General features: G+C 35.6%; 4 protein-coding genes across 8 annotated transcripts; 2 read left to right on the top strand and 2 right to left on the bottom strand.

The window, feature by feature from the left end:
- Nucleotides 1–492: 492 nt before the first annotated feature.
- On the bottom strand, nucleotides 493–8,138 carry LOC25490148 (arginine--tRNA ligase, chloroplastic/mitochondrial). Its single transcript, XM_013606606.3, has 16 exons — nucleotides 7,932–8,138; nucleotides 7,693–7,844; nucleotides 7,410–7,587; nucleotides 7,098–7,316; nucleotides 6,524–6,604; nucleotides 5,906–5,989; nucleotides 5,682–5,786; nucleotides 4,084–4,262; nucleotides 3,490–3,574; nucleotides 3,230–3,416; nucleotides 3,015–3,084; nucleotides 2,037–2,106; nucleotides 1,681–1,770; nucleotides 1,281–1,349; nucleotides 975–1,076; nucleotides 493–887 (listed from the first exon to the last, which is right to left on the bottom strand). The coding sequence occupies exons 1-16, from the start codon at nucleotides 7,938–7,940 to the stop codon at nucleotides 777–779; spliced, it is 1,791 nt and encodes a 596-aa protein (XP_013462060.1). The 5' UTR covers nucleotides 7,941–8,138; the 3' UTR covers nucleotides 493–776.
- A 2,492-nt stretch (nucleotides 8,139–10,630) lies between these two features.
- On the top strand, nucleotides 10,631–16,863 carry LOC25490147 (nuclear poly(A) polymerase 4). Of its 5 annotated transcripts, none has more exons than XR_005645360.1 (13): nucleotides 10,632–10,933; nucleotides 11,026–11,103; nucleotides 11,631–11,738; nucleotides 12,518–12,580; nucleotides 12,667–12,828; nucleotides 13,423–13,536; nucleotides 13,633–13,695; nucleotides 13,792–14,121; nucleotides 14,201–14,365; nucleotides 14,528–15,241; nucleotides 15,336–15,718; nucleotides 16,256–16,295; nucleotides 16,383–16,863. XR_005645360.1 is itself a non-coding variant. In XM_024778531.2 (13 exons), exons 1-13 carry the CDS (start codon nucleotides 10,790–10,792, stop codon nucleotides 16,388–16,390), a joined length of 2,190 nt encoding a protein of 729 aa, XP_024634299.1. In that variant the 5' UTR covers nucleotides 10,632–10,789; the 3' UTR covers nucleotides 16,391–16,863. The 5 variants fall into 5 exon arrangements, 3 of the variants coding, with proteins under 3 accessions (XP_024634298.1, XP_024634299.1, XP_024634300.1); XR_005645359.1 differs by having other exon boundaries at nucleotides 16,252–16,295; XM_024778531.2 differs by having other exon boundaries at nucleotides 15,336–15,536.
- A 917-nt stretch (nucleotides 16,864–17,780) lies between these two features.
- LOC11428869 (receptor-like protein kinase 5) lies at nucleotides 17,781–21,455 on the bottom strand. Its single transcript, XM_003603596.4, has 2 exons — nucleotides 18,630–21,455; nucleotides 17,781–18,553 (listed from the first exon to the last, which is right to left on the bottom strand). Exons 1-2 carry the CDS (start codon nucleotides 21,283–21,285, stop codon nucleotides 18,108–18,110), a joined length of 3,102 nt encoding a protein of 1,033 aa, XP_003603644.1. The 5' UTR covers nucleotides 21,286–21,455; the 3' UTR covers nucleotides 17,781–18,107.
- A 4,055-nt stretch (nucleotides 21,456–25,510) lies between these two features.
- LOC112420292 (uncharacterized) lies at nucleotides 25,511–26,020 on the top strand. Its single transcript, XM_024779081.1, has one exon. It carries the CDS (start codon nucleotides 25,511–25,513, stop codon nucleotides 26,018–26,020), a length of 510 nt encoding a protein of 169 aa, XP_024634849.1.
- Nucleotides 26,021–27,190: the final 1,170 nt, after the last annotated feature.

The raw sequence follows: 27,190 nt of genomic DNA, 5'->3' as shown, positions 1-27,190 counted from the left end.
AGTTCATCAATGGAGGTGCTCTAAAGCATTCCGTTCTAACTCACTGGGTATTGTTTTAGATTACCCACGATGCAGTAAGTAGATTTTGTACTCTATTTGGGTATGAAATCCACAAACAAAACTATGCACAAACATAGAATAAAATCATGAACATCTTTTACATGAAACTTACTTTAGTTGACGTTTCACAATTAAAATAAAATAAAATTGGACCTTAAAATGTTACTTCCTCCGTCCCAAATTGTACGACGTTTTGGGCATTTCACACATATTAAGAAATGCAATTAATATTGTGTGGAAAAAAAGATATTATGAGTTGTTTTACAAAATTGTCCTTAATAAATAACATGGGAAAGATAAATGAAATAATTGAAAGAAGAGATAGTAATAAATAGTTAAGGTTATAATAGGAAAAGTACCATTAATGTTGCATTGGTATTGTAAAGCGACATATAATTTGGGACAAATTTTTTTCCCTAAAGCGACATACAATTTAGGACGGAGGGAGTAGTACATTATTTTTGAAAGATCTGAAATCAGTTGAAAACAAATTGTCTCCACACAAACTGAAAATTTCAAGGGGGCCTTGTCAGTAAAATTAGTACCGATGCTCTAACTATTTTCTAATTTTCACCTTGAAATACAGAAAACAAAACAGAAGAGGTAGTGATTCTTGAACAAAAAATTTCATATCAGAAGTTCCTACACTTCTATGCACTAAATGTAAAAGTCTGTTCCAAAAAACTTGATCTTGAACTCCTCATTGAGATGGTGGATCATAACTTGTAAACTGGATCAATTCCAAGGAGATAGAAGCAATGTCTCATCACAACAAGTGTTGCTTCACATAACAAGAGTCTACTAGTTTCCTCAGGCGACCCAACAACCTGACAAAGGCATTCAAATTAATACACAGCAAATAGGAATAGTGAGGGCATTCAAATTGATGCAGAAAAAATTATAACTTTCGATACCTGACAACTAGAATAAAATTTCTTTGTGAAGATTTCGGCCAAATTATACAGGTATTCACACAACACGTTTGGTAATAAATTCGAGCATGACTCCACAAAAACCTGAAAGATAAAATATCTCACGTGAGTGCATATATTTTTTGGATTGTAATATATCTATATAGTCACGGACGCGCGAAACTATAGCTGCTTAATCATATAATGCATCAGTCTTTTCTTAAAGAAGATGGACCCAGATTGACAAAGTAAAACACTACAAGTATAACATGCAATGAACAAATCTCATGAAAAAATGTTTCACTTTACCTCAGTAAATTGTAGTAAATGAAGACCCAATGTACGCTCGTCTTCATGCTCCAACACCAAATTACCATTCTGTCACGAGTTGGTAAACAAGATATGAAGCATATAAAATTGTTAGCCAGCATACTATTATATATGTATAAACAAAAATGCATTACTGAATCATATTACAATCATAATAGATGAGAGCTTAATCGACTCATATCAAGTCAACCATGATCTACTCATAAAACCTAGGCACATAATAGATGAGAGCTTAATCGACTCATATCAAGTCAACCATGATCTACTCATAAAACCTAGGCACGGTATACATATATGTTTAACATTATATGAAACAAAAAGCAATTAAATTAACTTTTCCAATAATTCTAATGTCATCACAGAAATTAGAAAAGCTTACCTTTTTTAGTTCTTCTATGTCTTTACCAGATTTCCTGATAATGGAACAGATCCTAGCATGTGCATACAACAAATAAACAGCAGTATTTCCCTGTTGGAAAAAAGCATAGAAAGGTGAGACATCTATGATATTACATTAGTTGGTTTCATGGGGGACGAACAACGGGCTCAACATTTGTTAAAAGATGTTTTTTAGCAGTTCTGACAGCAATTGTAAATTCAAAAGGATCAAAATTTATAGCTTTAGACTTCATAAATATTTTCTGTGAGAGGGGAGCAGGACAGGTCTGGGGGGCATTAATAATGGCTATAAAATCTACAGGCCTTTTTATTGTAAGTTGACAACAACATATGCACCTTATCATTAAGCATCTGATCAAAGTTGAAAGTGTAATTTGTTGTTCTGTTGATCTTCAAGTCAGCATATCTGCAAACAAATCAAAAGCATGAACATGATGGGCAACAAGTTTGCAGCTCATTCAGCATTCCAAGAACAGAGGCATAAGCAGACAACAGAAATGTTGTAAAGTCAAACCAAAACCATATGTTGAGTCATTTGAGACAAAAAGCAATCCCGATAAATGGGGAACATTTAGCATGAGAGGGAAAAAAAACAAGCAACCCGTGCTTTCAATCCCAAATATAAGCTTTCTTTGAAAGAAAAAAGTATCCTTAAATATAATCTCCATTTCAAATTACTAAATACATTTATTATTATTTTTTTGAATGGAATATGTTAGTAGTTAGTTTGTTAGATTAATATCTTCTCCTTCGTCCGAGTTTGAACCCAGAACCTCCAACTCCTTTTCCCTTAGCTCAAACCAATTGAACTAAATACATCTATTATTGTTTTCAAATATATCCGTACCGTAATTAATACTGCAAATTGTCTTAGCAGACAAGAAGTCAGAGTTGAACACACTCATATACAAAGGGTATTTTAGGAACCTCTACACAAAATAGACACATTGGATAGATAGACTGCCTATTTTTTTCAATACATGTGAATTTGGCAAAAGGAGCTTATAATAAGGGAAAGAGGTAGTATCTAATTAAACTAATTGCCGGTTAGAAAATCTTGTTTAACTGTATGATAGTTAGAACACAATTTCTAAACCTCAAAGTAAAGGAAGTATATACCAGCCAGATTCGGAACATTAGAGCAGAATGAAAAGCAACACATAAACTTTTAAAATTCAGTAAACGGGAGCTAGTAAGACAATACATCTGGTTCCAATTTAACTCAATAAAGTATGTCTACAATAAAGCTAATCACATATTGCTGGAAAGCATGTTGGTCACTATGGGAAAGCATTATTGAGATAAAGAACTTACTTAACAGCTCCATATCCAATTGCCTCTGAAGTTTTTTCAATCTCTTCCTCCGTCCAATCTTTAGCATTATCTAGATGAACATAGGATTTAGAAGGTTAACTGTCTAATGCATAATATCAGTTCCATAGATCTTCAACAAACAGAAACTTCATTTCTTTGATTCTGGTTTGCATGAAGGAAGAAATAAAAATTGCAATAAGCAACTGGTACTTTACCACGTTCAAGAAGAGCAACTTTACAGCGCCTTTTAGCTTCATCAAGTAAATCAACTAATCGAACAGTCTCGCTACTGCGACTCCGAAATCGTTTTCCATCATCGCCAAGAACAAGACCAAAACCTATGTGAGTGCATATTGGATATTCATTTGGATCCTTTGGAAGCCACCCTGCACGCCTAAAGGCCTGGTAGAAAAACCAAAAGGGATGTCAGACATTTAAACTCATTGCAGTATCAGTAGCACTAATTGGGACATACCTTAAAAAGCATGTCAAAATGTTGCCACTGACCAACATCTGTAACATATATATTCCAATCAAGCTTTTCGACATTCAGACGATACCTGCAAAGTTCAAATGGTTAAGGTAACCAAAACAGTTTATCTTCCACAGTAGATCTATTTCCTGTTACATACTCAGATAAAAATACAGACAAATAGAGAAACACGTACACCAATTTTTCAACAAAAAACAGTGTATATATAGAAACAATCATAAAAGCCTCTTTCCTACCTGAGGCCAGTTACACGAAGCAAACACGACATCCTATCACAAAACCAATCTGGTAGCAAACCAATTAAATCTAAATGCTTGCTGATAATTAATGATACATATTTCCTTTGTATTTTCCCTCTTAAGTCTAACTATTGGAACACCCTTCGACCTTCACCTAACCTATCACATACTCTTCTTATTAGTACTTCTATATGTTTTCTACTGCAATGCCCAAACCACCAAAGGTCACACCAAGATAAACTAATTTTGACTAATTGATAACAGAATTTGAATATTCATGCGACTCACGTCACAAATTTCAAGAAGATATCCAAAAAAACTAAAACTAAAAACTAACCAAAGTGATGCTAGATCAGTTGAAAAGTAGTTGTAGCCACCATCTCTTTTCACAGCAATTAGTGGTATGTCTACACCCTCAACAAATATCACACGAGCTCCCTCATTGTCTTCGATCAGCCCCAATTTCTCCAGTTTCTCCAAAGTTGGAGGGATTAATCGATTGAAGAAGCTCTCTGGCTGTGGCCAAATATATAACCAATCAATACAAAGTAAAACATGTCACTATTATTCAATAAGATAAAAGGGTTTGTCTAACATGCGCAACATTGCACATGTTAAAACAACTAATAGTAGTAACTTTTTTCTTGGAAAACAACAATTATTTATTCAAAAGTTTTATATTTAATAGTAAATGTACAAGTTTCAATACAAAATTTCTATTTTAAACTTAACATGTGCAAATTTGCACATGATAGAAAAAACCCAAAATAAAAATATGTCACGACTACAACATAAATCAAAGATATTTGATCAATTTATTGCTACACTATATGCATTATCCAATTTAATGCTACACTGACCAAATTTTTTTGTTGCTACACTTGCTATATACAGGCAATCGAGCAAATAGAGAAGACATAATAATTACATCAGTCTACTTAAACTTAGAATAGAATTCAAACAGAAAAAACCAACAAGCTTATATGTGAGATAGATATTGCATAGTTCCCTAATGCAAATTCAAGCAACCAGCCAAACTTATTGTAGTCACAGAACAAGGAAAAAGACACAATATACTAGATAGAATATGTTATAATTGGCTAAAACACGTAATCAAAGCCACAACGCATTCAATAAAAGCCACACTAACAACAGACTGCATTTCAACAAAACAAAACATATATAAGGCACACATAGAATTCTAAGAGACCCAACACTAAGACATTGTTTGTTTCTAGGGAAAGTGAGTGGATAAATAATAGGATGGAAAGTTTATAGAAAAGTGGGCTTCCCTCGTTTGGTTTCTATGTCAGAGAGGAAAGAAACCATGGTTTTGGTGCTCCAACTTGCAAAAACCTTTTCGCACAAATCAGTAAGGAAATCATGGAATAGTAATACAATTTAATAGAAGGACAGACTGGTCCTTTCCTTTTAGCATTTCTTATGCTTCACGGTTACGTCTCTTTTCTAAATTAGCTGCTACTCTCACATGGCATCATGCATGCCTCTCTTATCAATTTTATATTTTAAATTTTTTTTTTCGTTTCATACTGTCATTTTTTCTTTCTTTTTTCTAAAAATGAATATTGTCACTTCTACAACAACAACCAAGTCTTATCTCACCAAGTGGGATCGTCAATATGGTGACTTCTATTTATCATATGATAATATATTGTAAAAATAAAATAACATCTTCTATTTTTATGCAGGGGTATTTATGTCATTTATTAAATGCATGTCTTTTTTTCCTCCCACTTTTCTCGGCTACCACTTATACCAAACAATTAAAAAATCATCTCACTTTGCATTCACTTTCGCTCCTTTTACATTCTTTCCTTTCACTTTCTTTTTCAAACGAAACAAAGCATAAATTAAAAGAAAAGGAAGAGATGAGAAATTCCTCATGGGAGATACAAATAAAACTAGAATCCTTACCATTTCCTCCAAACGAATTCCAAGGCGTTGATAGACCTTGTTAAATTCAGTCCTACTAACATCACAAATTTGTTTCCATGCCGTGCGATACTTGGGATCCCCTCCCTGAAATCAAAATTCAGGCAGACAAAAAATGTAAAACCAATTCCGCATGGGCAATGACCTTGCAAACAGGGGGCAGAAAGAAATAAAAAAGAAACAGAAAAACTTGAAGTAAAATTTACCTGGAGCTTGACCACTGACTGCTGTGCATTTAACTTAAAAGCAGGATCACTATCAAACCTCAATTTTGAGGCCTTATAGAATGCCTAAAAATGCACCCAACTCCAATAATTTCAGAATAAGTAAAATAATTTACCATCAAAGCTAAAAACAATGAAAACATAAAATGCTATCTATAAGACCAATAAACATTGCCACTTCAAGGTTGATTGTTCATTTATACTAATAATAACTAGTATCTATAGTCAAACATAGGCCATAACCTTTATTTCAGAGTTCACACCTTGACATCTTTGTAATTAAAAAAATAGAAACACAGTATAAAAGCAATACCTGTCAACAAAATCAATTACTTATCTTTTCAAGGCTGTTGGCTGTTTCATGGGAAAGTAGTAGCTTATATTATCTATTGAGGTATTGTGGCCTTTGTAACAAACTAATTCCTAGACTAGATATCTAAAAATGCATAGTTACTACTTGCATACAATTCAACGATAACAACCATGCAGCTGGTTAGCTAAACACAACGTCAGACCTGAACCAAAACTACCGACCAAACATATGAATAAACACCTACATATGAAAACTGGTATGAAGTTCATTTCCATATGTTATCTCACCTGTAGATCTCCAATATCAGATTCATTAACATCTTCTGGGTTTGGAAATTTCTCAAAGAGGTATGCAATCAGCATCCCGAACTGCAAAATCAATGCATGGACTTTAAGACATATGCTACAGTGCCAAAATGAGATTCTTCATAATAGAATGAATGCTCTATAACTCAAGAAAATATGTCATCAGTAAACATTGTTATTTTGGTGGCAATTGAAATAGTTCAGTGTGTAAACTATTTTCTTTGTGGGCAGGTACACAGCAGCACGACTTCGTTTAATTTGGATGAATGAGGTTCATGTTCTTAATCGCATAAGCAGTTAAAAAACCAACTTACATCAGCCATTGGTCCCAAATACAACTAGAAATTAAATGATTGTTGCAAAGGAATCGCCCAAAGACATAAGGTTCTGAACAAAGAAAATCATATCCCAAAGAAAAATGGTTACAAATGAAAAAAATAAAAATAAAAATTCCTAGCTTTGACACTGTATAGCAATTTCACCAGTCACAACACAAGAAATAGCACAAAAAATCTAACTCGGTATAAACATAGTATACTTTAGAGATTAAATCAACCTGAGTGCCCCAGTCACCGATATGATTTCTGCGGATCAAACATTCAGGCTGGCAAAATTCAAGCATTCGTGCAAGTGTGTCCCCGATAATGGTTGACCTGAGGTGACCAACATGCATTTCTTTTGCTATATTGGGTGAGGAAAAGTCAACCATAACCCTCTTGATTGGAAGTCGAGGTGCCCATGAATCAATACCATCGGTAAGCATCCTCTGTAAGCTCTGCAGGAGGAATTTTATTCTGTTAATTGCATGATCCAAACAACACACTAGGGAGACACTAGCCTAGAAATAGAAATTGAATGAATGAATGACCTGTGCTATCCAGTTCTTTGATAAGACAATATTGACAAATCCAGGACCCGCAACAGAGCAAGATTGGACCATTTGTGATGGAGGGAGATTTCTCATAATGCCTTCTCCAAGTGAACGTGGATTTATGAACTCCTGTTGCTTCCCTTTAATCTTAGCAAAAAGACTCATTGCATTATTACTGCACCAAGAATGAATGAATGAATTTAAAAAACAAATAAGTGGGTGTTTGGATAAAGAGCTTAATTAAAGAGCTTATTTGTGAATAGCTGCTTTTGAGATATACCATTGATAATCAGCAGGTTTGATACCATTTTTTGCAACACATGCGTCAATTAATGGGACAATAGCATCAGATTGAGTAGGCAGGGTTGCATTGAGAGCTTCCACAAACAATTTGGCCAATTGCTTCCTCACGCTCGCAGGAGCATCTAATTCCTATAACAGACATCGCCATTTCATTAACCGGAAATAATAAAAATAATAAGTTGAATTAATTTAGGAATCAATGATGAATGAGCTTACAATGAACATGGTGGTTATGGATGGATTGCAATCAGCTCAATCAAAACGCTGACTCCCACAATAGAGGATGAAAAAACTCAGAGAGAGGGGGTAACGTGAAAGTTTCAGACAGGGAGATAATAGACTTTTTCAGAAGAAGAAAAAAAATGGAGGGGAGGGGAGGGGAGGCTAGGCTAGGTAGGGGTTTTTCTGTGAGTGAGACTGAGAGAGAGGGGCAGTAGCTCGTTTGGGCTATGTTTGGTAAAAAAAAAAAAAAAAAACAAATAATTGATGAGTTATTATTTTATTTTTTTTACTAAGTTAGTTTATAATGAATGAATTTATAAGTTAACCGATTAAATTTATAGTATTTTGTAAAATCAACATTTTAACTGGTTTATAAACATGAAATGACCTGAAGAGCTAAATTTATTAATGTTTAATTTTTAATGAATATTGCAAGGTAAAATTGAAATAAAAATTGATAAGTTATAAACTTTAAGCTCTAAGAGATTTGAGTCAACTTATAAAAAAACATAATAAAAATAAGTTATAAGTTCATGAAAAACTAACGGTTATCAAACATGTCTTTTTTAGTCATATGAACTTATAAGATATAAGTTAAAGCTAAAAAATATGTTTTGTCAAAGAAACCCTTGAGCTTCAACTTTGTTTTTCAAGCATTGGGCATTCAACTCCATACTCTTTGACAAATATTTTCATAACAACAATTGATTTTAATAAATATTTTAAGAGCGTTCTAACAAGTCATAAATTAAATTGGTGGTTTAGTCAAATGTAATGGTAATCATATATTTGATATCATGGCGAATATGTCAGAATCTAGGTAATCTATTTTGCAAAAGCAATAAAATATAATTTATGAAAAATCACGGTGGGTTGTCGTGATTCAGACACACTCACCATGATACCAGACATATGATTCTTAGGTGCAGTAGTAAAGAGTCGTTTGATCCAAAGACTAAACAAACATATAGTTTGGTTCAATTTAGATTACTTCATCAAAATAATTTGATTCAATTAGATTATTTGTGGTTCATACGAGAATAATTCATTCTTGATGCGATGAAGTTGATTATTTCTCGATGTTGCTAACTCATATTGTGGATCTTTGGAACCTCAAAACTGCTTCAAAATATAATGGGACTCGACGATGACGCGATAAACCCACATCCCATATTCTTAAGATCTTTAACCGCTCTGACTAGCGAGGGAGAAGACACGATATCTAGGGGAGGTACGCACCAAGGACCTTGTCAACGCTCGAGAAGAGGAAACTAAACTCGAACGTGGAATACCACGATCCCACTAGCATGAGAATTAGCATGTGCCACTCGCGAGATTAGTCGAGCAAAGACTCAACATCGTAGGCCGCGTCGTTGGCTAATATGCTTATAATAAACTTTTTTTTATAACCTTTTACTTTCCACCTTTGTCTTTATTTAATGCGTTTATTAGCGTATTTTAAAACACCAAAAAACATTCCTTAAAAAACCCAAAAAACATGATATAAAAAAGCTAAACCATTTAAAAATAACCATATTCAATATGCTCTACTAAACAATTTGTAAAAAAAAATAAAAATGCTCTACTAAACAAGCTAGAGAATTCACAACCGAGGAGGTTCCGTCAATACTTATCACTCGAAATAACTGGAATCACATAAATTCAGCCTATTTGGACTAAATTAAACTTCCATAAATATCAATATTTATTATTATTTTTATCAAATAGTCTAATGATTATAATTCACTTTTTAAGATATAAAAACAGATGCATTCGAAGTTCGAACCTCAACCTCATGTATATGACAATACATTGTTCATACCAACTGAACAATGCTCACGAGACCCAACACATTGTTTTCTATCACAGAATGAAGTGAGATATTATCATTGTTGTTTTCATATATGATACCGTCTATTACATAATAATCAATATTAATAACTAGTATAACTAATAACTAATTTGTCAAAAAAACTATAACTAATAACTTAAAGGTCAAATGCATCTAAAAGTTCTTTAAGTTTTTCGTTTTTCCTAAAGTGGTCCTTTGAGTTTCAAAAGTCTCAAGCAAGTCCTTTTAATTTTTGAATCGTTTCAAACAAGTTCTAATGTAGATAACATAGTTGGTAATTGTTTCCTTGAACTCATCTTTGGTACCAAATCTGCCTCCTAACACCCACTTAAAATTAGTCATCTTTTTAGGCATGACAAATGGTGGATAATGCTCTTTTTTGCTATCATCTGAATTATCATCATCATCCTCTAAAAAGACCTGTTTGAAACGATTCAAAAACTAAAAAGACTTGTTTGAGACTTTTGAAACTTAAAAGACTTGTTTGAGACTTTTGAAACTTAAAGAACCACTTTGAAAAAAACGAAAATTTTAAAGGACCTTAAGATATATTTGACCTAACTAAAAACTAACTTATTACATATATTTATTTATCTCTCAAAATCTGTACATCTAACGTACATTTTTCTAATTCTCTCCATTGATATATATTTTTTAAACTAATCTCTTAACTTAATATTTTTTTTAAAGTTTTAGAAAAGTATTCGCGGGAAGTGATTTGAAAGAAGTTCTAGTTCTAGTTTAAAACAAGACAAAATATTATTGTATTTTTGTTTGTTTTCAATTAAAAAGTAAAAAACAGATACCAAAATAATGTAAGTGTGAGAGAGATAAAAAAAGGAAAAGGAAGAGACAGGTGTGATTGGTTGGAGTGGGATACAAAACAAAACCAGTTTGAGATTCACATTATTGTTCCCAAACGCTCCCTTGACTTTCTCCAAACCCCAATTCCCCAAAAACGCGTTTGGAACAATCAGATTCCAACGTTAATAATTCGAAAATGGTGGTTTCCGACAGCCCTAACGGTGGCTCTACACCCCCGCCGCCACAACAAGAACAAGCTAACAAAGATAGATTCACAAAACCTATCTCAATTGCTGGCCCCACCGAAGCTGATCTCAATCGTAACACCGAATTGGAGAAGGTTAGTTCATTCATTGTTTATTTCCATGCTTTCACATCGTTTCTATGTATAAAAAGTAATAAAAATTCGTTTTTTGTTGTTGTTTCATTCAGTTTTTGGTTGATTCGGGGCTTTATGAGTGCAATGAAGAAGCTGCAAGTAGAGAAGAGGTTCTTCGCCGCCTTGATCAGGTCACTTATTTCTCAGATCTTATGCTTCTTTTCAACAATTAATTAATTACTCACTAATACTAATTCATGTATCATCATCATTATTGTCGTTTTCTTGTTTTGGTAATGTAATGATTTTTCCCCAAGTACTATTAGATTTGTTTTATGTTGTAAGTTGTACACTCCCCCTGTCCCACAATCTGTCTCACAAATTTTTGGGTTTCAAAATTATACTAATTACTTTTACAGCTATAGCATCTATTTAATAATTAATACTATCTGCACCACTCTCGAATTATTATATTCTACCTTGCATAATAATCTTTTTTTAACCCGTTCAATTTTTTCTTTTTTTGCGTGAAATGATCCAATGTGACACATTGTCGGATGGGGTGGGGGTGGGTGTATCGAAGAACAATGTTAGGAATTTCGATAGATTAATGCTTGTTCAGGGTTCATTTTTTTCTTTTGTTGTGTAGTGGACTGAGGTGTTTCAATGCACTCTTCAAAATTTAATTTTTGTAGTAATAAGGTTAACCTGTATGCAGATCGTGAAAAGCTGGGTGAAGCAGCTGACTCGCCAACGAGGCTACACAGATCAGATGGTTGAGGATGCAAATGCCGTCATTTTCACTTTTGGCTCTTACCGACTAGGGGTGAGTCTGTTACCTTTTTCCTCGATCCTTCCAATGCTTGTATATTGTGAAAATTTCTGTGCATGTTGCAGTTGTTAATTTCTCTTGATTATATGGAGTCTGGAGGACTTCAACATGTGTCTGCCTCTGATTTATTGGAGAAATTGACAGTGAAATTGGTTGAATATAATGGTAGGAACTTAAATTAGGAGGATGTTCGAAATATTTGTAGAATTGTTGTTGTGAACGGCTAAGATTTGAGAATATGCTTAAACGTTTATATATGGTTAATAATAATAATACCCACCTCTCACGGGACACCTGATGTATTTTTGGTTTATCCTGGTGAGTTTATTTCCAACAACCTTTATAAACTCTACAGACCTCTCAACATTATTTAATTCACAGGGTCTGTAGAGTTTTGAAGCATGATAATATCAGTTGGTTGTTTGTAACAATAATCATGTTTCAGTCACTGTCAACAAATGACTGGTAGGCGGCGACTTCCAATGAATATTACTTCCAATTTTATCATAAAATGTCTTGAACTTCCGTACTGCATGAAAGTAAACAACTTCCCCCCCCTCCATTCTGGTTTGTGCATTCTTGCAGTAAACGAGTCATAATAATATTCCTGTTCTATGAATTGCATAAAATGTTGTTCTGTTCTAAGAAAATAAAAGTAGACAGTAAATGAGTTATAATATTCCTGTTTTATGAAAATACCATTTTGTTTGTTTTGCAAGTGGTTGTTCTAGAAGCGTTTGGATATTATTGCAATGATTTAAGCATATTTGCAGGTTCATGGACCTGGAGTGGACATAGACACTTTGTGCATCGGTCCTTCCTATGTAAATCGAGAGGTGACATACTGCAGCTGGTTACTTTTCCTCCATTTAGTAAAATCCTCGGCATCAGTTATATTTTAGCTAGTGTATCTCTTTTGTAGCAAGACTTCTTCATCATTTTGCACAACATCCTTGCTGAAATGGAAGAAGTTACTGAACTTCAACCAGTACCTGATGCACATGTCCCAGTAATGAAATTCAAATTCCAGGGAATATCTATAGATTTGCTGTATGCAAGCATATCTATTTTGGTTGTGCCAGAAGTAAGTTTGGTTCTTATTCAGCAGGGCCTTTTACCTTTATATGTTCTGCTAAATTAATTAAAACATGTGTCTCTTGGGCGAAGAATTTGAGGGCTTCTGTAACACGAGTGCTTCTTCCTTTTTAAAGTTGAGTTTTCTTGGGGTGTATGGAATTGAATGTGACCATGTCTTCATTCTGTGTACTGAGTCTTTATATATTTATATTTCTTTCCTGCTTTTGGCATGCTTGAATTGACTGTTGAATCTCTATCCTCTCGACACCCACTATATGTGCTATATAGCATGTCTTCTAGGAATTTTGAAGAATGTAGGAAGGTTTAGTTGTTTTATTGCTTGAGGTAATCATTTATTAGATTAGTGTGCCAACGTTCGCATAATACACATAAGTTTGGTAAATGCATGTTTTGATGTTGATCTTAATTTATTTATGCAGTTTGTTAAGTTTGATGCATTATATTGGAAAAAGTTGTTAACCATGACTATATCTGTTACCGCTATGCTATCCATTTTTGCCTTTTTTTTTTTTTTTCTAGGAGCAAAACACGTTTCTTTGATCTTCACTTTAATATCGTTTTGAAATACACTTATCCGCAGGACTTGGATATCTCAGATGGTTCCGTTCTGTATGATGTTGATGAACAAACTGTTCGAAGTCTTAATGGTTGCCGAGTGGCGGATCAAATTCTTAAACTTGTTCCAAATGTCGAGGTTAATATATGTTTTCATTAATTTGGTTTCATTGATATATTAGATTCAATTCAAAATTTATTAATTTAGTATTCCATTAACCCTTCATAATGATAGCACTTTCGAACTACATTGAGATGTTTAAAGTTTTGGGCTAAAAGACGTGGTGTTTATTCAAATGTAAGAACTATGCCTACAACCTTACTAATTTCTTTAGTAACCAATGGCATGAGCATTTACGTTTCCATCTTTGTTACCTCATTTCGGTGTGTTTAGGTTACTGGATTCCTTGGAGGAGTAAATTGGGCTATTTTAGTTGCTCGAGTTTGCCAGCTTTACCCTAATGCAATCCCTAGCATGTTGGTTTCTAGATTCTTTAGGGTCTATTCACAGTGGCGGTGGCCAAACCCTGTAATGCTATGCCCTATAGAAGAGAATGAACTGCATTTACCTATATGGGATCCTCGCAGAAACCATAGGGACAGGTATCACCTTATGCCAATAATTACTCCTGCATACCCTTGCATGAATTCCAGCTACAATGTCTCGACAAGCACTCTTCGTGTTATGATGGAACAGTTCTGCTATGGCAACAAGATTTGTGACGTAAGCAGATTATTATTCTTAAGTTTTTATTTTTTATAATTTTATGATAGTCTTATTTGATTAATACTTCTACTGTTAGGAAATTGAGCTTAACAAATCACAGTGGAGTGCGCTTTTTCAGCCATATGTCTTTTTTGAGGCTTACAAAAACTATTTACAAGTAGACATCATTGCATTAGATGCTGATGATTTACTTTTGTGGAGAGGTTGGGTAGAATCCCGACTAAGACAGCTAACCTTGAAGGTACAGTCTTGTCAGTCTTGTATGAGTCTTTTATTCATCTGAATTTAGTTCATGTCTCATGTCTGCGTTTATTTGTTGAAGATGTCTGATCTGAACATTTTAACAAATTCATGTTGTTTTTGGCCGTATATTAATACATGCTTTTTACTTATCTTTGAGCAGATAGAGCGAGATACAAGTGGGATGCTGCAGTGTCATCCTTATCCACATGAGTATGCAGACACGTCCAAGCCTTGTGCGCATTCTGCATTTTTCATGGGCTTGCAAAGAAAAGAGGGAGTAAGGGGTCAAGAGGGACAGCAATTTGATATTCGTGGAACAGTTGATGAGTTCAGACGAGAAATTATTATGTATGTATACTGGAAGCCGGGGATGGAAATTTATGTTTCTCATGTTCGTCGAAAGCAGCTCCCTGCATTTGTTTTTCCAGATGGTTACAAACGCACTCGAATGCCTAGGCATATAAACCATGCGGCTGAGAAAATGGGTGATGATACGACAAAGTGCAACTCTGGATCCAGCTCTTCTGAAAGGTCCGTCAAGAGGAAGAAGAACCCTGAAATGATGGATGTTAAGCCAGATAAACCAGAGAAGCGGATATCTGTTAGCCCACAGAGGCTAGAGTGTGTTTCACCTGAAAGTTGTACTAGTAAATTGGGTGGTACTCCTCAAATGAGTATCGAGTGTATTGAAGGGGTTAGGCTAGATGGCTCAACAACAAATGATACCGACAATAATTGTGAAATCAAGTCATCCGATGGACTCTCAGGAAGTGGTACAATTATTGACGTAGGTGACATGCAGATAAATGAAACAAGTTTTGTTGACTCCACACATGATAGGCTGAAATCAAGGGCTTTAGAAGTTCAGAATGAGGTAAGAAGCCTGCTGAATCAGCGCGAGAACCTTCCCTTCGGAAGTTGTTTGGTTCATGTGAAATTCCTTAATTAGAAGTTGGTGTCCATTTCAGAATGGAGTCAATGAGGACAAAGCTCGGGACATGACTTTTGTTTGCTTGGAAAGGGCAGAAACTATATCTACAAAAAGCTTGCCAAATTGGGAAGAGGGTGCTGTTGGAATTGATCAACAACTAGACAAAGCTTGTAATTTCACAAGGGCTGAATGTTCGGATTATGCACCAATTGCCAGCACCCAGAACCTCAATTGCGAGGTGAGTTTCTTTATTTGAGGACTTTTAGATTAGGAACAGTTGTGGATGGAAGTGAAATAAAACCGGGAAGTCTGAGAGATAGTGAGAGTCAGGGAACTTTGCAGAGGGTGATGTTTTGTGGCTGATCCTGATCAGTTCTGAATAGAGAGTATTTCAAAATATGGTGGCTGAAGAAGTTGAAGGTTTTGAATTTTCTAATCTCTCTGTTTTCTCCGTGGTAAAGTTGATCTAATATTATAACAAAACTATTCTCACAAATTTGTTTTATCAACAGTTCACAAGAATACTATATTTCACGGGTTTTCAGAGGAAATAACTGATTTGATTATCCCCTCCCTTGTTATAACTTGTTAACACTTGACATATTATTAAATCAGAATATGGTCCGTTCCTTTTCTCTTCCTATCTTGTTGGGTCATACTATGATATACTGTTCTTAGATTGTATATCTGGCCCTCTTGCTTCAAGATGATTTGGCTATCAATTTCCATGGCAATTGAATTTCATAATAAAGTTTCTGACGGTGAATATGTGGTCGCAGGTCTTGCACCACTATACGTGCTATGTTTCCAGTAACTGTGCTTAACAACCTGACTTGTTTTGTGTATAGAGAGGCTCCGTGACCAGACCTTCCTTTTATTTCATTTTTAAATTTTGTTTGATTACTTTGTCGGATTCCTAACTTTGCTCTTTCTAATTTCCATCTTGTGTATAGACAGATGTCAGACTCGGGAGTGTATAAGTTGAAGATGAGGCTAGGTCAGAATTTTTGCAGAAGCTTGTGAAAGGCATGCTATTCAATTTTTAAATTGTAAATACTGTTTTTCTTTGGTTTTGGCTTTGTAGGAGGATAAGTTTGGAGTGCATCATCTCATGGAAGTTGATGCAAAATCTTATGCTATACTAGGGCTGTTGCTTTGCTGAGGTACTGGGAATGGGCAAAGGCTATATTTAAACAATGAAGAGCTGATACAAACAATGGAGGCTAATAAGATCAAGGTTTTGGAATGGTCATTTGTGTACATTGATGAACAGCATGATGGAGATGCTTTAAAATGCAGTCACACCCTATTGTATATAAAACATGGGCTCATTAAATCTTCAGAGCTGTGAATCGTCTCATAAAACGTAACATATTTGCGTGGGAACTTTGTTGTTTGCTTGCGATGTGGATGTGGACCTGTGATTGATACATGCATCATGCTATGTAAATGTAATCATATAGTCTTCTAAGCTAAGTGGTTAAGAAGAGAAAATGTTATAACAGATATTTTTGGCGGCATTCAATTTGAAAGTTTAGATGGTAGAAAAAATCAATCTGCAGCAATTTCGTTGTTCTTTATTTTTCTTTTTTGAAAATGCAAAACATATTAATAGAATCTAAACCAAATACAAGATGTGCAAAAAATAGAAAAATATATTACATTGCAAAACTACCAATAGTAGGGGTGTGCATGGTTTATGAACTGCACTGAACTGAAATGGTTTGGTTCAGTTCATAAAATCCACTTTGATAAAAGCCGGTTAATTCTTAAAACTAGTTCCAAATTCCAATTCAGTATAGAACCGGTTCATAACCGGTTTACAATTTCAAATCGCTTTGCTTCGTTTTAACCGGTTCAGAACCAATTTTCTAGTTAAACCAGATTATTTTGAGGAGTATGCATAGTTAAGATCAGAATGCATAAACAATGGAATGATGAATGGTGAAGAATTGATAAATGATGAATACCTAATGCCAATATAATGAAGAAGACGATGTAGAGGAGAAAAAAAATTGAAAAAGGCTTCATCTTCATGTACGTGAATTGGGGATAGATTTGGGGCCAGGGTTCATGGTGAATTGATTTTGGGATTTTTTTATTTTTATTTTATTTGAATTGATTTTGAGATCTCTCTAAGTGCTTTTTTTATTTTTTTTATTCATTCATGTTTTTTTATTTATTTTTATTGTAAAAATAAACGTGTTTCTAATGTGTTTCTAGTGAAACAGTTAAAACCGGCTTTTTAATTAAGTTTGGTTATTTGAACTGTTCTATTTTTGTGGTTCAGTTCATGAACCATTTAATATATTTGGTTCTTTTATGGTTCAGTGTGGTTCAATTTAGATAGATGGTTCAGTTAACTATGTTTTTGCACACCCCTAACCAATAGTATAAATCAATAGTTCAATACCATAACAACCAAAAAGCAAAATTACCTATTACCATTTTAAGCAGCGAACATTAAATTTGCAATTTGTCGTAAGCTACCCTGCAAAATTATGCAGGCTAAAAATCCAAACTCAACACCTGGACTGATCTTTTAATTTTTCATCGGTGTTCTTGCATGTTTTTCTTATTTCTACTTACTTATTTGTACTTTATCAATCTGATGCTTTATTTCGTTTCAAGAGATTACGCTGACTTGCTAAATGCTAATTGTGTTGCCTTAATAAAGCTGTAATGCGGAGAACCTAGATTATAAATTTAGTTGTTAATTATATCCAAAACTTGAAGCACGACTTTCCTATTGGATATCTTACCATATTTTGAAGTCTAAGTAGTTCTATCGTATGCATAGAATACTATGTTACACACTATATAAGCAACTTTCTTCGTTTTCACTTCCAGTCCTACTATCCTTATAACTGGAAATGTAAGTTGTATTGCCAAGAAGAGGAGTGATATCAACCTCAATTGACATTCTTTTACGTGTAGAACTTGAAGAACAACACTGACGAAGAACTTGCAAAATCTCCTTTGTGGAAGGTCTAGTGGAGGGTAATGTGCTTGTGCACATGAGGCCTAATTTGAAGACCTTAGTCATCTCTTCTGCATAACGTGTTTCTCTCATAACCTCATCAAATGCATCAGTGACGCATTTCCCTTCATTACAATGCTGCCATGCCCAATCAACCAGACTGCATGCATTCTCACCTCCATAATTAGGCTCTCTTCCTGTCACTAGCTCCAGGAGCACAACTCCAAAGCTGTACACATCAACTTTCTCATCAATCCTGGTTGAATATGCATATTCTGCCATACAAGTGAAGCCTATAATCAGTTAAGTTCAATATGGATGTGAAAAAGTTTTGTAGTTAGCATCACTTACCTGGTGGAATATAGCCGAAAGACCCTGCTAGAACAGATGCGGTGTATGGTTCCCCATTCTTCACCAACAACTTGGCGAGCCCAAAATCTGCTATACACGCCTTGAACTCAGAGTCAAGCAGTATATTGCTAGACTTGACATCTCTGTGAATGATTGGCATTGAACATTCATGGTGCATGTAACACAAGCCTTGTGCAGCACCAATGGCTATGTTCAATCTCGTTGGCCAACTCAACACTAGTTGATTCTCGGTGTGTGAACTCAACCCAGAAACTGACGTTTTCATCTTCTTTTTATGCAGCCACTTATCCAGGCTAAGATTTTCCATGTATTCATAAACAAGAAGTTTGGAGCTTTCACTTGAATAACAACACAAAAGCTTCACTATATTGGAATGCCTAATATTGCCCAAGATTTCAACCTCAGCCATAAATTCTTTATCCAGTTTGTCATCCACATCTTTGACATTCCAAATCTTCTTTACTGCAATGTACTCACCAGGACGAGTTGAAGCTATCCGATAAACTTTCCCAAACCCTCCACTTCCTATGAGGTTATTCTCTGTCAAACTTGAGAATATATTTATTTCTGTGAGATCAAGCCTCTGGAATGAGGTAAGCCTCCATGTTGAAAGCTTACGCCTGACAGGCTTTTTGCCGCAGTGCTTTTTCAAAGTGCAGAAGGCCAAAGAAGCTGCGCCCAACAACGCAATGACTGCAACAGCAAGAATCACAACAAGGACTTTCGTTTTCGAAGATGAATTGCTCCTAGTGCGTGGTGTGGTTTTTGTCAAGCAGCTTGAAAGGTTGTTCTTATGAGCACATAGTTGAGGATTGTTCAAAAAACTATTTTCATATGCAAGGTTGTCAAAATCATCAGGGATGTTCCCTGTTAGCTTGTTGGAGGACAAGTTGAGAAAAATAAACTTCAATTTCACAAGCTGAGCTGGGATTTCACCAGTTATGTTATTCTCAGACAAATCCAAGTAAACTAGGTTAGGAAGAGAAGACATGGCAATGGGTATTTGACCTGAAATTTTGTTTCTGGAGATTGTTAGAGTATTCAACGATTGCCACGATATTATCTCCGATGGAAGTGTTCCGGAGAGTTGATTACCATCAAGCATGAGCGTAGTGAGCTGCAATAAACCCGTTAATTCCCTTGGAAACTCACCAGAGAAGGTGTTGTTTCTTGCATCAAAAACTACCAAATTTAAAGCAGAAGAAACTCCAACAGATATCTGACCTGAAAAGTTGTTGTTTCTAATCTCAAGTCTTGACATGTTCCATGATAATTTACTTGGAAGTTTACCAGAAAACAAGTTATCACTTAACATCAATGTTGATAATTTTGTCAAATTCCACAAACTCAAAGGAACTTCCCCTAAAAAACTGTTCTTGTAAAGTTGAATAGTGGTAACAGAACCACATTTATCAAACGATTTTGGCAAGTTTCCACTGAGATTATTTGAAAAAGCAATCACACCCAACAAAGCACCACCATTACATAAATGTTCTGGCAACCCACCAACTAGTTGATTTTCAGAAACTTCAAAAGCCACAAGCTTTGAATACCTTCCTAATTCTGAAGGCAAGGTTCCATTCAGCTTATTATCAAAAACCCTAAAATTCCTCAAATTTGGAATTAACCCTAAACTTCTAGGAATCTCACCAGATAACTGATTTGAATATAAGTGCAGAAACATCAAATTCTGCAACTTACCAAATTCTTCTGGTATAGCACCAGTTAAATTGTTCATTGCCAAGTCTATATGTGTCAAATTCAAAGCCTGAACCGAATTAGGTATCACACCAAATAACCTATTACGGAAAAGGAACAAGGAATTTAAGTTCTTCAGCGATAACAAGTTTGTAGGTATATTTCCTGTTAAATTGTTCATTGATAAATCCAACTGTTCGAGATTCGTGAGATTCTCGAAACTTTCTGGAATGTTTCCGATCAAGTTACACTGTGAAATCCACATGAATTTCAAGCTCTTCAAATTTCCAAATTCAATCGGAATCTCCATTGGTTTGAGCCTATAGTTATAAGCTAAGCCGAGAATTTCGAGATTGGATAAGTCTCCGATTTCCTTCGGGAATGTTCCGTTGAAATTGTTTTGAAAGAGGTGAAGTGTTTGAAGAATTTGAAGTTTTCCGATCGCCGCCGGGATATCGCCGGTGAAGCTGTTACCGCCGAGGTTGAAGTAAGTGAGTGATTTGAGTTTGCTGATGTCATTAGGGATTTGACCGGCGAAGTAGTTTTGGGAGAGATCAAGATACCGGAGATTGGAGCAGTTTTGCAGCCACGTCGGAAAATCGCCGGCGATGGAGTTATTGGAGAGATCAAGCTTGATGAGGTTTTTGAGGTTGCAGATTATGGAAGGGAGTTTCTGTGTGGTGATGTTTTTGTTTAAGAGGAGAAGCTCCGTCACAGTGCCGCCGGTGCAATTGATCTCCGGCCAATTGCACGGCGAAGATAGCGACGGTTTCCATGATTCAAGCGACGGTGGATTATTAAGTTGACGTTTAAGATTGAGAAGGATTGTTTGTTCGGTGGTTGTGGTTTGTGAAATTACTTTGAAGGGTATTATGAAGGTTAGAAGGAAGAAGATAGAAAATGGGAATTTTGATATGGAAAGGGGTAGTTTGGACATTATGAAGAAACGGTTTCGGTATTTGCCGGGAAATGATGGTTAAAGTTGTTGTTGCGTAAATTCAAACATGGCTGCTGGTTTGGTTTCACTTCTCTAATGTGGGGTAAGACTATATGTGAGTGTGTTTGTTGTTTGTTTTAGTTCTATCTAACACGTTTTGTGAATTCAGTTAGTTTTATATATATTGATATGGAAGAAAATACTATAGCATTAGAAAAAGAAACTAACCATAGACTTTAACTGCACGAGAGTGACACTGTGGAAGCAAGATAACATTAAATTCATTAAACTAAAGAGTTTTGTTCAAACACGAGTTTTATGGCATGATTATTCTGTGATGGCCAATTCGTCATTGGTGGAATGGAAGTTTCCACTTGATTACTTGGGTTGGGTTGGTTAAAATTACACACTATATTTATATGTGTCATCCCATCATTACTTCTCCTTCATTCTTTTAAATTTTTTTTTTGTTGTCAAAGTTAGACTATTTTTTAAATGAACAACTTTAATAATCAAACTTAAGTTCTTTTTAAGAGAGAGTCATGTTTTCAACTCTTCCAACGTCAGTCATGTTGATTCATTCTTGTACTTTTTAGGCTAAAATATGGTTTTGGTCCCTGCAAATATGTCTCGTTTTGGTTTTAGTCCCTGTAAAATTTTTTTGTTGTTTTTGGTCCCTGCAAAATATTTTGCTTTTGGAAATAGTCCCTGCAGGGACTATTTCCAAAAACAAAATATTTTGCAGGGACCTTTTTCAAAATCAAAAGATTTTGCAGGGACTATTTCTCTAATAAATGGTTAAGTCATCATGTGACACGTGTGCAAATTATCACAAAAGTGGAGCCAGGGATCAAAACCAAAATGAGACATATTTGCAGGGACCAAAAACAACAAATTTTTTTTGCAGGGACTAAAACCAAAACGAGGCATATTTGCAGGGACCAAAACCATATTTTAGCCTACTTTTTATAAAAAGAAAAGTTTGTAAGTTATATCTCATAACTCACCTATGCTTAAAACCTATATTACCATCAAATCTTCACTCACCGTGTGATTAAAAAAATTTGATTTTTAAGTCTTGAAAAAGATACATCTTACTATTGGTTTAGCCTATTATGTCAAAAAGGTTTTAACCTACCTTTTTCTAGAAAGGTTGATCAACTTGGACTTTTTTTAGACAGACTAACTTGGAAAAACACCGCTCCAGTCTTAAGCACAGTCTAAAACCTCCCTAAGCTTAGAATGTATAGTCAACATTAGTAACATAATGATGAAGCATGCTATTTTTACGTATAAGAAAATATTTAACCAAACATAATGGGGCTGTTTAGAAACACGAGTTGATGTGTGGTCTCTTAACAGTAGTGTAGTTCAGGAGCTGTGATCAAAACAAATTGCTGCCCAATCTTATGGGCTTCTTATTTTTTAAGGGTTAATAGGTCTTTATCCCCTGTAATATAGAGAATTACTTTTTTGACATAGAAAACTTCATAAAAACATAAGTAAAATACGTTTATGCCCCCACCGTTGGAAGAACCGCCGGCAGTTAACTGCCGCTGGACTCAGCGGTTGTTAACTGCCGTTGCTTTTTCCCCCCAAAACCAGAAAATCCCTACCTCTCCTATTCACTCATCACCTTACCTCACCAATACCATACCCAAAAAAATTCTCATTTCAAATATTTTTTTGTCAAAATCTTAGCTTCCAAATCATTGCTAGGACGTTTCTACACACAATATACATCAAAGAACATATATTACAACGTTAAAATCCATTACATTTGATTGATTTTTCTAGTTTTTTTTTTTTGTTGTACTGTCACGAGTTGTAGCGGCAGTTAACTACCGCTGGGTGTGAGCGGCTATTAACTGCCGCTGGTAACTTAGAAAATTTTCAAATGGCAATAGCTACTGCCCAAATTGTTTTTTTCATTTTTTTTTCCTTTTTTTTTTGTTTATCTTACTATATGGTATTAGATACATGTTTATTAATTAGTTTAGTAATTGTATGTTGTTTATTTATAGATAAGGTTGAGAATGCGGGTGATGATCCGGGTGATCGAAAACCTAGAGTTGTCGATTCTATTAAGGTTGAAGCTCCCGCTAAGGTCGAAGCTTTCGTTAAAGTTGAGGCTTCAAGCGTCAATTTCGATGTGTGGAAACTTCGTGACAACGAAGTGGACACGGCTCATTTATTTTCGACCCGAGACACATGGAAAGATAAAGACGAATTGCTCGGTTGGGTCCGTCGACAAGCAAATAGGGCTGGATTTACGGTTATCATTAGAAGATCTTGTGAAGGTAGAAATGCTATGTTGGAGTTGGTTTGTGAACGGAGCGGCGAGCACAAATTACCAAAGACAAAAGTGAAGCATGAAGCAACGAGATCAAGAAAATGTGGGTGTTTGTTCAAGGTGCGTGGATATGTCGTGAGGGAAAACAATGCTTGGAAATTGGCTATTCTTAACGGCGTTCACAACCATGAGATGGTGCGGTATGTAGCAGGACACCTTCTTGCCGAAAGATTAATGGAGGACGACAAGAAGATTGTACATGACTTGACCGATTCTTCGGTGAAACCAAAAAATATTTTGACTAATTTGAAGAAGAAAAGGAAAGAGACCATCACAAATATCAAGCAACTCTACAATGAACGTCACAAATTCAAAAAGGCAAAAAGGGGTGACTTGACGGAGATGCAATATCGAATCTCAAAGTTGGAAGAGAATGTATATGTTCATTACGTAAGAGAAAAACCGGAAAGTCAAACCGTTCAAGACATATTTTGGACTTATCCAACATCGGTAAAGTTGTTTAACACTTTTTCGACTGTTTTGATAATGGATTCCACGTACAAAACCAACTTGTATAGAATGCCATTGTTTGAAATAGTTGGAGTCACCTCGACCTATTTGACATATTCGGTTGGTTTTGCATTTATGACATCGGAGAAGGAGGATAACTTTACTTAGGCTTTGCAAATGTTGCTTAAACTTCTTGAACCAAATAGTGATATGCCTAAGGTGCTAGTGACCGACAGGGACCCGAGTATGATGAAGGCCGTAACAAATGTTCTCCCCGATAGTAGTGCAATACTTTGTTATTTCCATGTTGGCAAAAATGTTAGATCAAGAATCATCACCGATTACAAAGTTAAACAAAATGTTGTTGTGGTAGATGGGCGAAAGAAGATTGTCGACGAGGAGAGTCATAGTACGTTAGTTGATACCATATTTGATGCATGGGAAAAATTGGTTGAATCTCCTACTCAAGAGTTATATGCGGGTAATCTAGTGGAATTCCAAGATGCTTGTAAGGATCATCCAAAGTTTCTTGAATATGTTGAAACTACCATTTTGAAGCCTTTTAAGGACAAACTAGTGAGGGCATGGACGTACCTTGTGCTACATCTTGGGTGTAGGTTCACAAATGGAGTTGAAGGAGCTCATGGTGTGGTGAAGGAATATTTGTCCACCTCCAAAGGTGATTTGGGTACTTGTTGGCATAAAATAGATGAGATGTTGGCAAACCAATTCGGGGAGATACAATCATCGTTTGGTAGGAGCGTTACGGTCTTGGAACATAGGTACAAAGATGTCACTTTGTACTCCGGGTTGGGGGGTCACATGTCTAGACAAGCAATGAACTTTATTTTTGTGGAAGAAGCGCGTGCTAGGAAAACCTTGTGCATCGAGAAGAAAACTTGCGGCTGTGTTCAAAGGACGTCGTATGGCCTACCTTGTGCATGCTTCATTGCTATGAAAATCTGTCACAACAAGTCCATTCGATTGGATGAGATACACCTGCATTGGCATAAGTTGTATATGGGTGAAGAAGAAAGTAATGAAGATTTCTTTTCGGTCGCGGAGGAGTAGCGTGGTATCCAAGAACGTCTCGAAAGAGTTCCGTTCCAAATTAAACTAGAAATCAAAGAGGGTATGCGGTTGTTAGCATTTCCGGAGACCACAGTGTTGTCACCACCTCCAAAAAAGGTGCCAACCAAAGGAGCTCCAAAAAAAAAAATCAAAACTACCCGTAGGATCCCATCTAAGTGGGAGACTATTGATTCTCAACATTCGAAAAGTCAATCTTCACCATGAATTTTTTTTTCACAACCTAAAAGAAAAGGTGCTCGCATTGGCATTTCTCCGGTTCCGGTTCCTAAGCCTAGCTTGGTTTCACGAAATTATGATCCATCGAATCCTATATATTACATGCCAAAATTCATGAGACTATACATTGAGGGAATTGTGGATATTATTGGTGACAGACATTGTGGGTTTAGGGCTATTGCCGAACACGTGGGTTTGACGGAAGAAAGTCATGTTATGGTGCGGAGAGCACTTATTAAAGAGTTGAAAGAGCATAGGAACAAATACATCGAGGTATATGCGAGTGCGGACCGTTACAAGTACATTTTGGATGGATTGCATCCTCCCAAAAATCCTAGTAGCTTTGCACCTCCTGACAAATGGTTGACATTGCCGGATATGGGACACATCGTTGCATCTTGTTACAATAGGCCAGTGGTGGAGATGACTACCCTTGATGTTGGAGTCTCCGAGACTTTTTTCCCACTTAGAGGTGCGCCTCCGGTTAATCCGAAAAGCAACATGATTTGCCTTGGTTTAATCCCAAATCATTTTGTCATTCTTTCATTGAAAGATGGTTGTCCATTACCTCCATCATCCACGGAGTGGAAGCTACACAGGAGCGAAGAGGCGGCAACATGGTAGGATAAATTCTTGGATCAACACGATCGTTTCCGAACACTCATGGACATTGAGCTAAAAGAGAGACCGGTTCCACAAAAAAAAAACCAACAAATGAAGACAATCCAATTATGTTTGATGACACTCCGGTTAAAGGAAACGAAGAATTTGAAGATGTTCTGGAACATTTAGATGATTTGTTTTTGTTAGATGAAATATGACACTTTTTGGTCGGTGTTAATCCGTTTTTTGGTCGATACGCGCCGACGCATTTTTTGGGATATATAATGCAGTGCCCAATTTTTTGGGTGATATGTAACTAACCTTTAACTATATATATATATTTGAGTTTTGCATTTATTAGTAATTACTCTCTCCGTCCCTGAATAAGTGACCTATTTGATCATTTCACACAGATTAAGAAAAGTGTAAAGATGAAAGAAAGAGAGTGATACTTTTACTGAGTTGCCCTTGTCATTATTTTGAAACTTTTTCACTTTTAAGTAATGATTACTTTTTTTGTTCCACTACAAACTTTAACATGGGGACCACAAAAAGTATTTATAAGGGGTAAATCTGTCAAATTTTGCTTAGAAATCTGAGAAGGTCAAGTATTGTGGGACAAATATTTTTTACAAATAGGTCACTTATTCAGGAACGGAGGGAGTAATGTACATTACGTGTAATGTGTTGCATAATGTGGAAAATTTGACGGATTTCAAACAATTGTGAAACGTTAACGCATTATCGGTTGTGTAATGTTACCGAATAATTGATAAACTATAAAATATTGATGTTTGTGATTGCTTGATGTTGTTGTTTCGGTTTGATTTCCTCCGGAATTGCCGTCTGAAATTATAGGTAAAACAAGACAAATTTCCTGGAAAAAACCAGTGAAGATTGCACTGATTCTGTTAACTGGTGTGAGCGACAATTAATTGCCGCTGGTGTGAGCGACAATTAAATGCCGTTGGTTCCAACGGTTGTTAACTGTCGGCGTATTATTGAACGACGGTTAACTGCTGCTGGGGGCAATTATGTAAATTACTTGTGTCATTGTGAAGTTTTCTATGTCAGAAAAGCAATTTTCTAAAATATATGTTACTTTTGGTTTCTCTTTTGTAATTTTTTTTTGTCAAATTTCGTCCTTGTAAAGTTTGTATGTTTTGGAATACCCCATAGGCCAGCTGACTA

Source organism: Medicago truncatula, chromosome 3, assembly GCF_003473485.1.
Source record: "Medicago truncatula cultivar Jemalong A17 chromosome 3, MtrunA17r5.0-ANR, whole genome shotgun sequence".
Taxonomy (NCBI): domain Eukaryota; kingdom Viridiplantae; phylum Streptophyta; class Magnoliopsida; order Fabales; family Fabaceae; genus Medicago; species Medicago truncatula.
This window is presented reverse-complemented; position numbering and strand designations above follow the sequence as displayed.

Excerpts from the sequence above, each read along its gene's own strand:
- LOC25490148 (XM_013606606.3), bottom strand. Across the intron at positions 1,771-2,036 it reads ATCAGATGCTTAATGATAAG|GGAAATACTGCTGTTTATTT; the intron begins GTGCATATGTTG and ends TTTTTCCAACAG. Across the intron at positions 1,077-1,280 it reads ATTTACTACAATTTACTGAG|GTTTTTGTGGAGTCATGCTC; the intron begins GTAAAGTGAAAC and ends TTTATCTTTCAG.
- LOC25490147 (XM_024778530.2), top strand. The coding sequence starts at position 10,790 with ATGGTGGTTTCCGACAGCCCTAACGGTGGCTCTACACCCCCGCCGCCA. Across the intron at positions 11,104-11,630 it reads TTCTTCGCCGCCTTGATCAG|ATCGTGAAAAGCTGGGTGAA; the intron begins GTCACTTATTTC and ends ACCTGTATGCAG. Across the intron at positions 14,366-14,527 it reads TAAGACAGCTAACCTTGAAG|ATAGAGCGAGATACAAGTGG; the intron begins GTACAGTCTTGT and ends ATCTTTGAGCAG.
- LOC11428869 (XM_003603596.4), bottom strand. The coding sequence starts at position 21,285 with ATGTCCAAACTACCCCTTTCCATATCAAAATTCCCATTTTCTATCTTC. Across the intron at positions 18,554-18,629 it reads TTTCGGCTATATTCCACCAG|AATATGCATATTCAACCAGG; the intron begins GTAAGTGATGCT and ends CTTGTATGGCAG.
- LOC112420292 (XM_024779081.1), top strand. The coding sequence starts at position 25,511 with ATGAGACTATACATTGAGGGAATTGTGGATATTATTGGTGACAGACAT.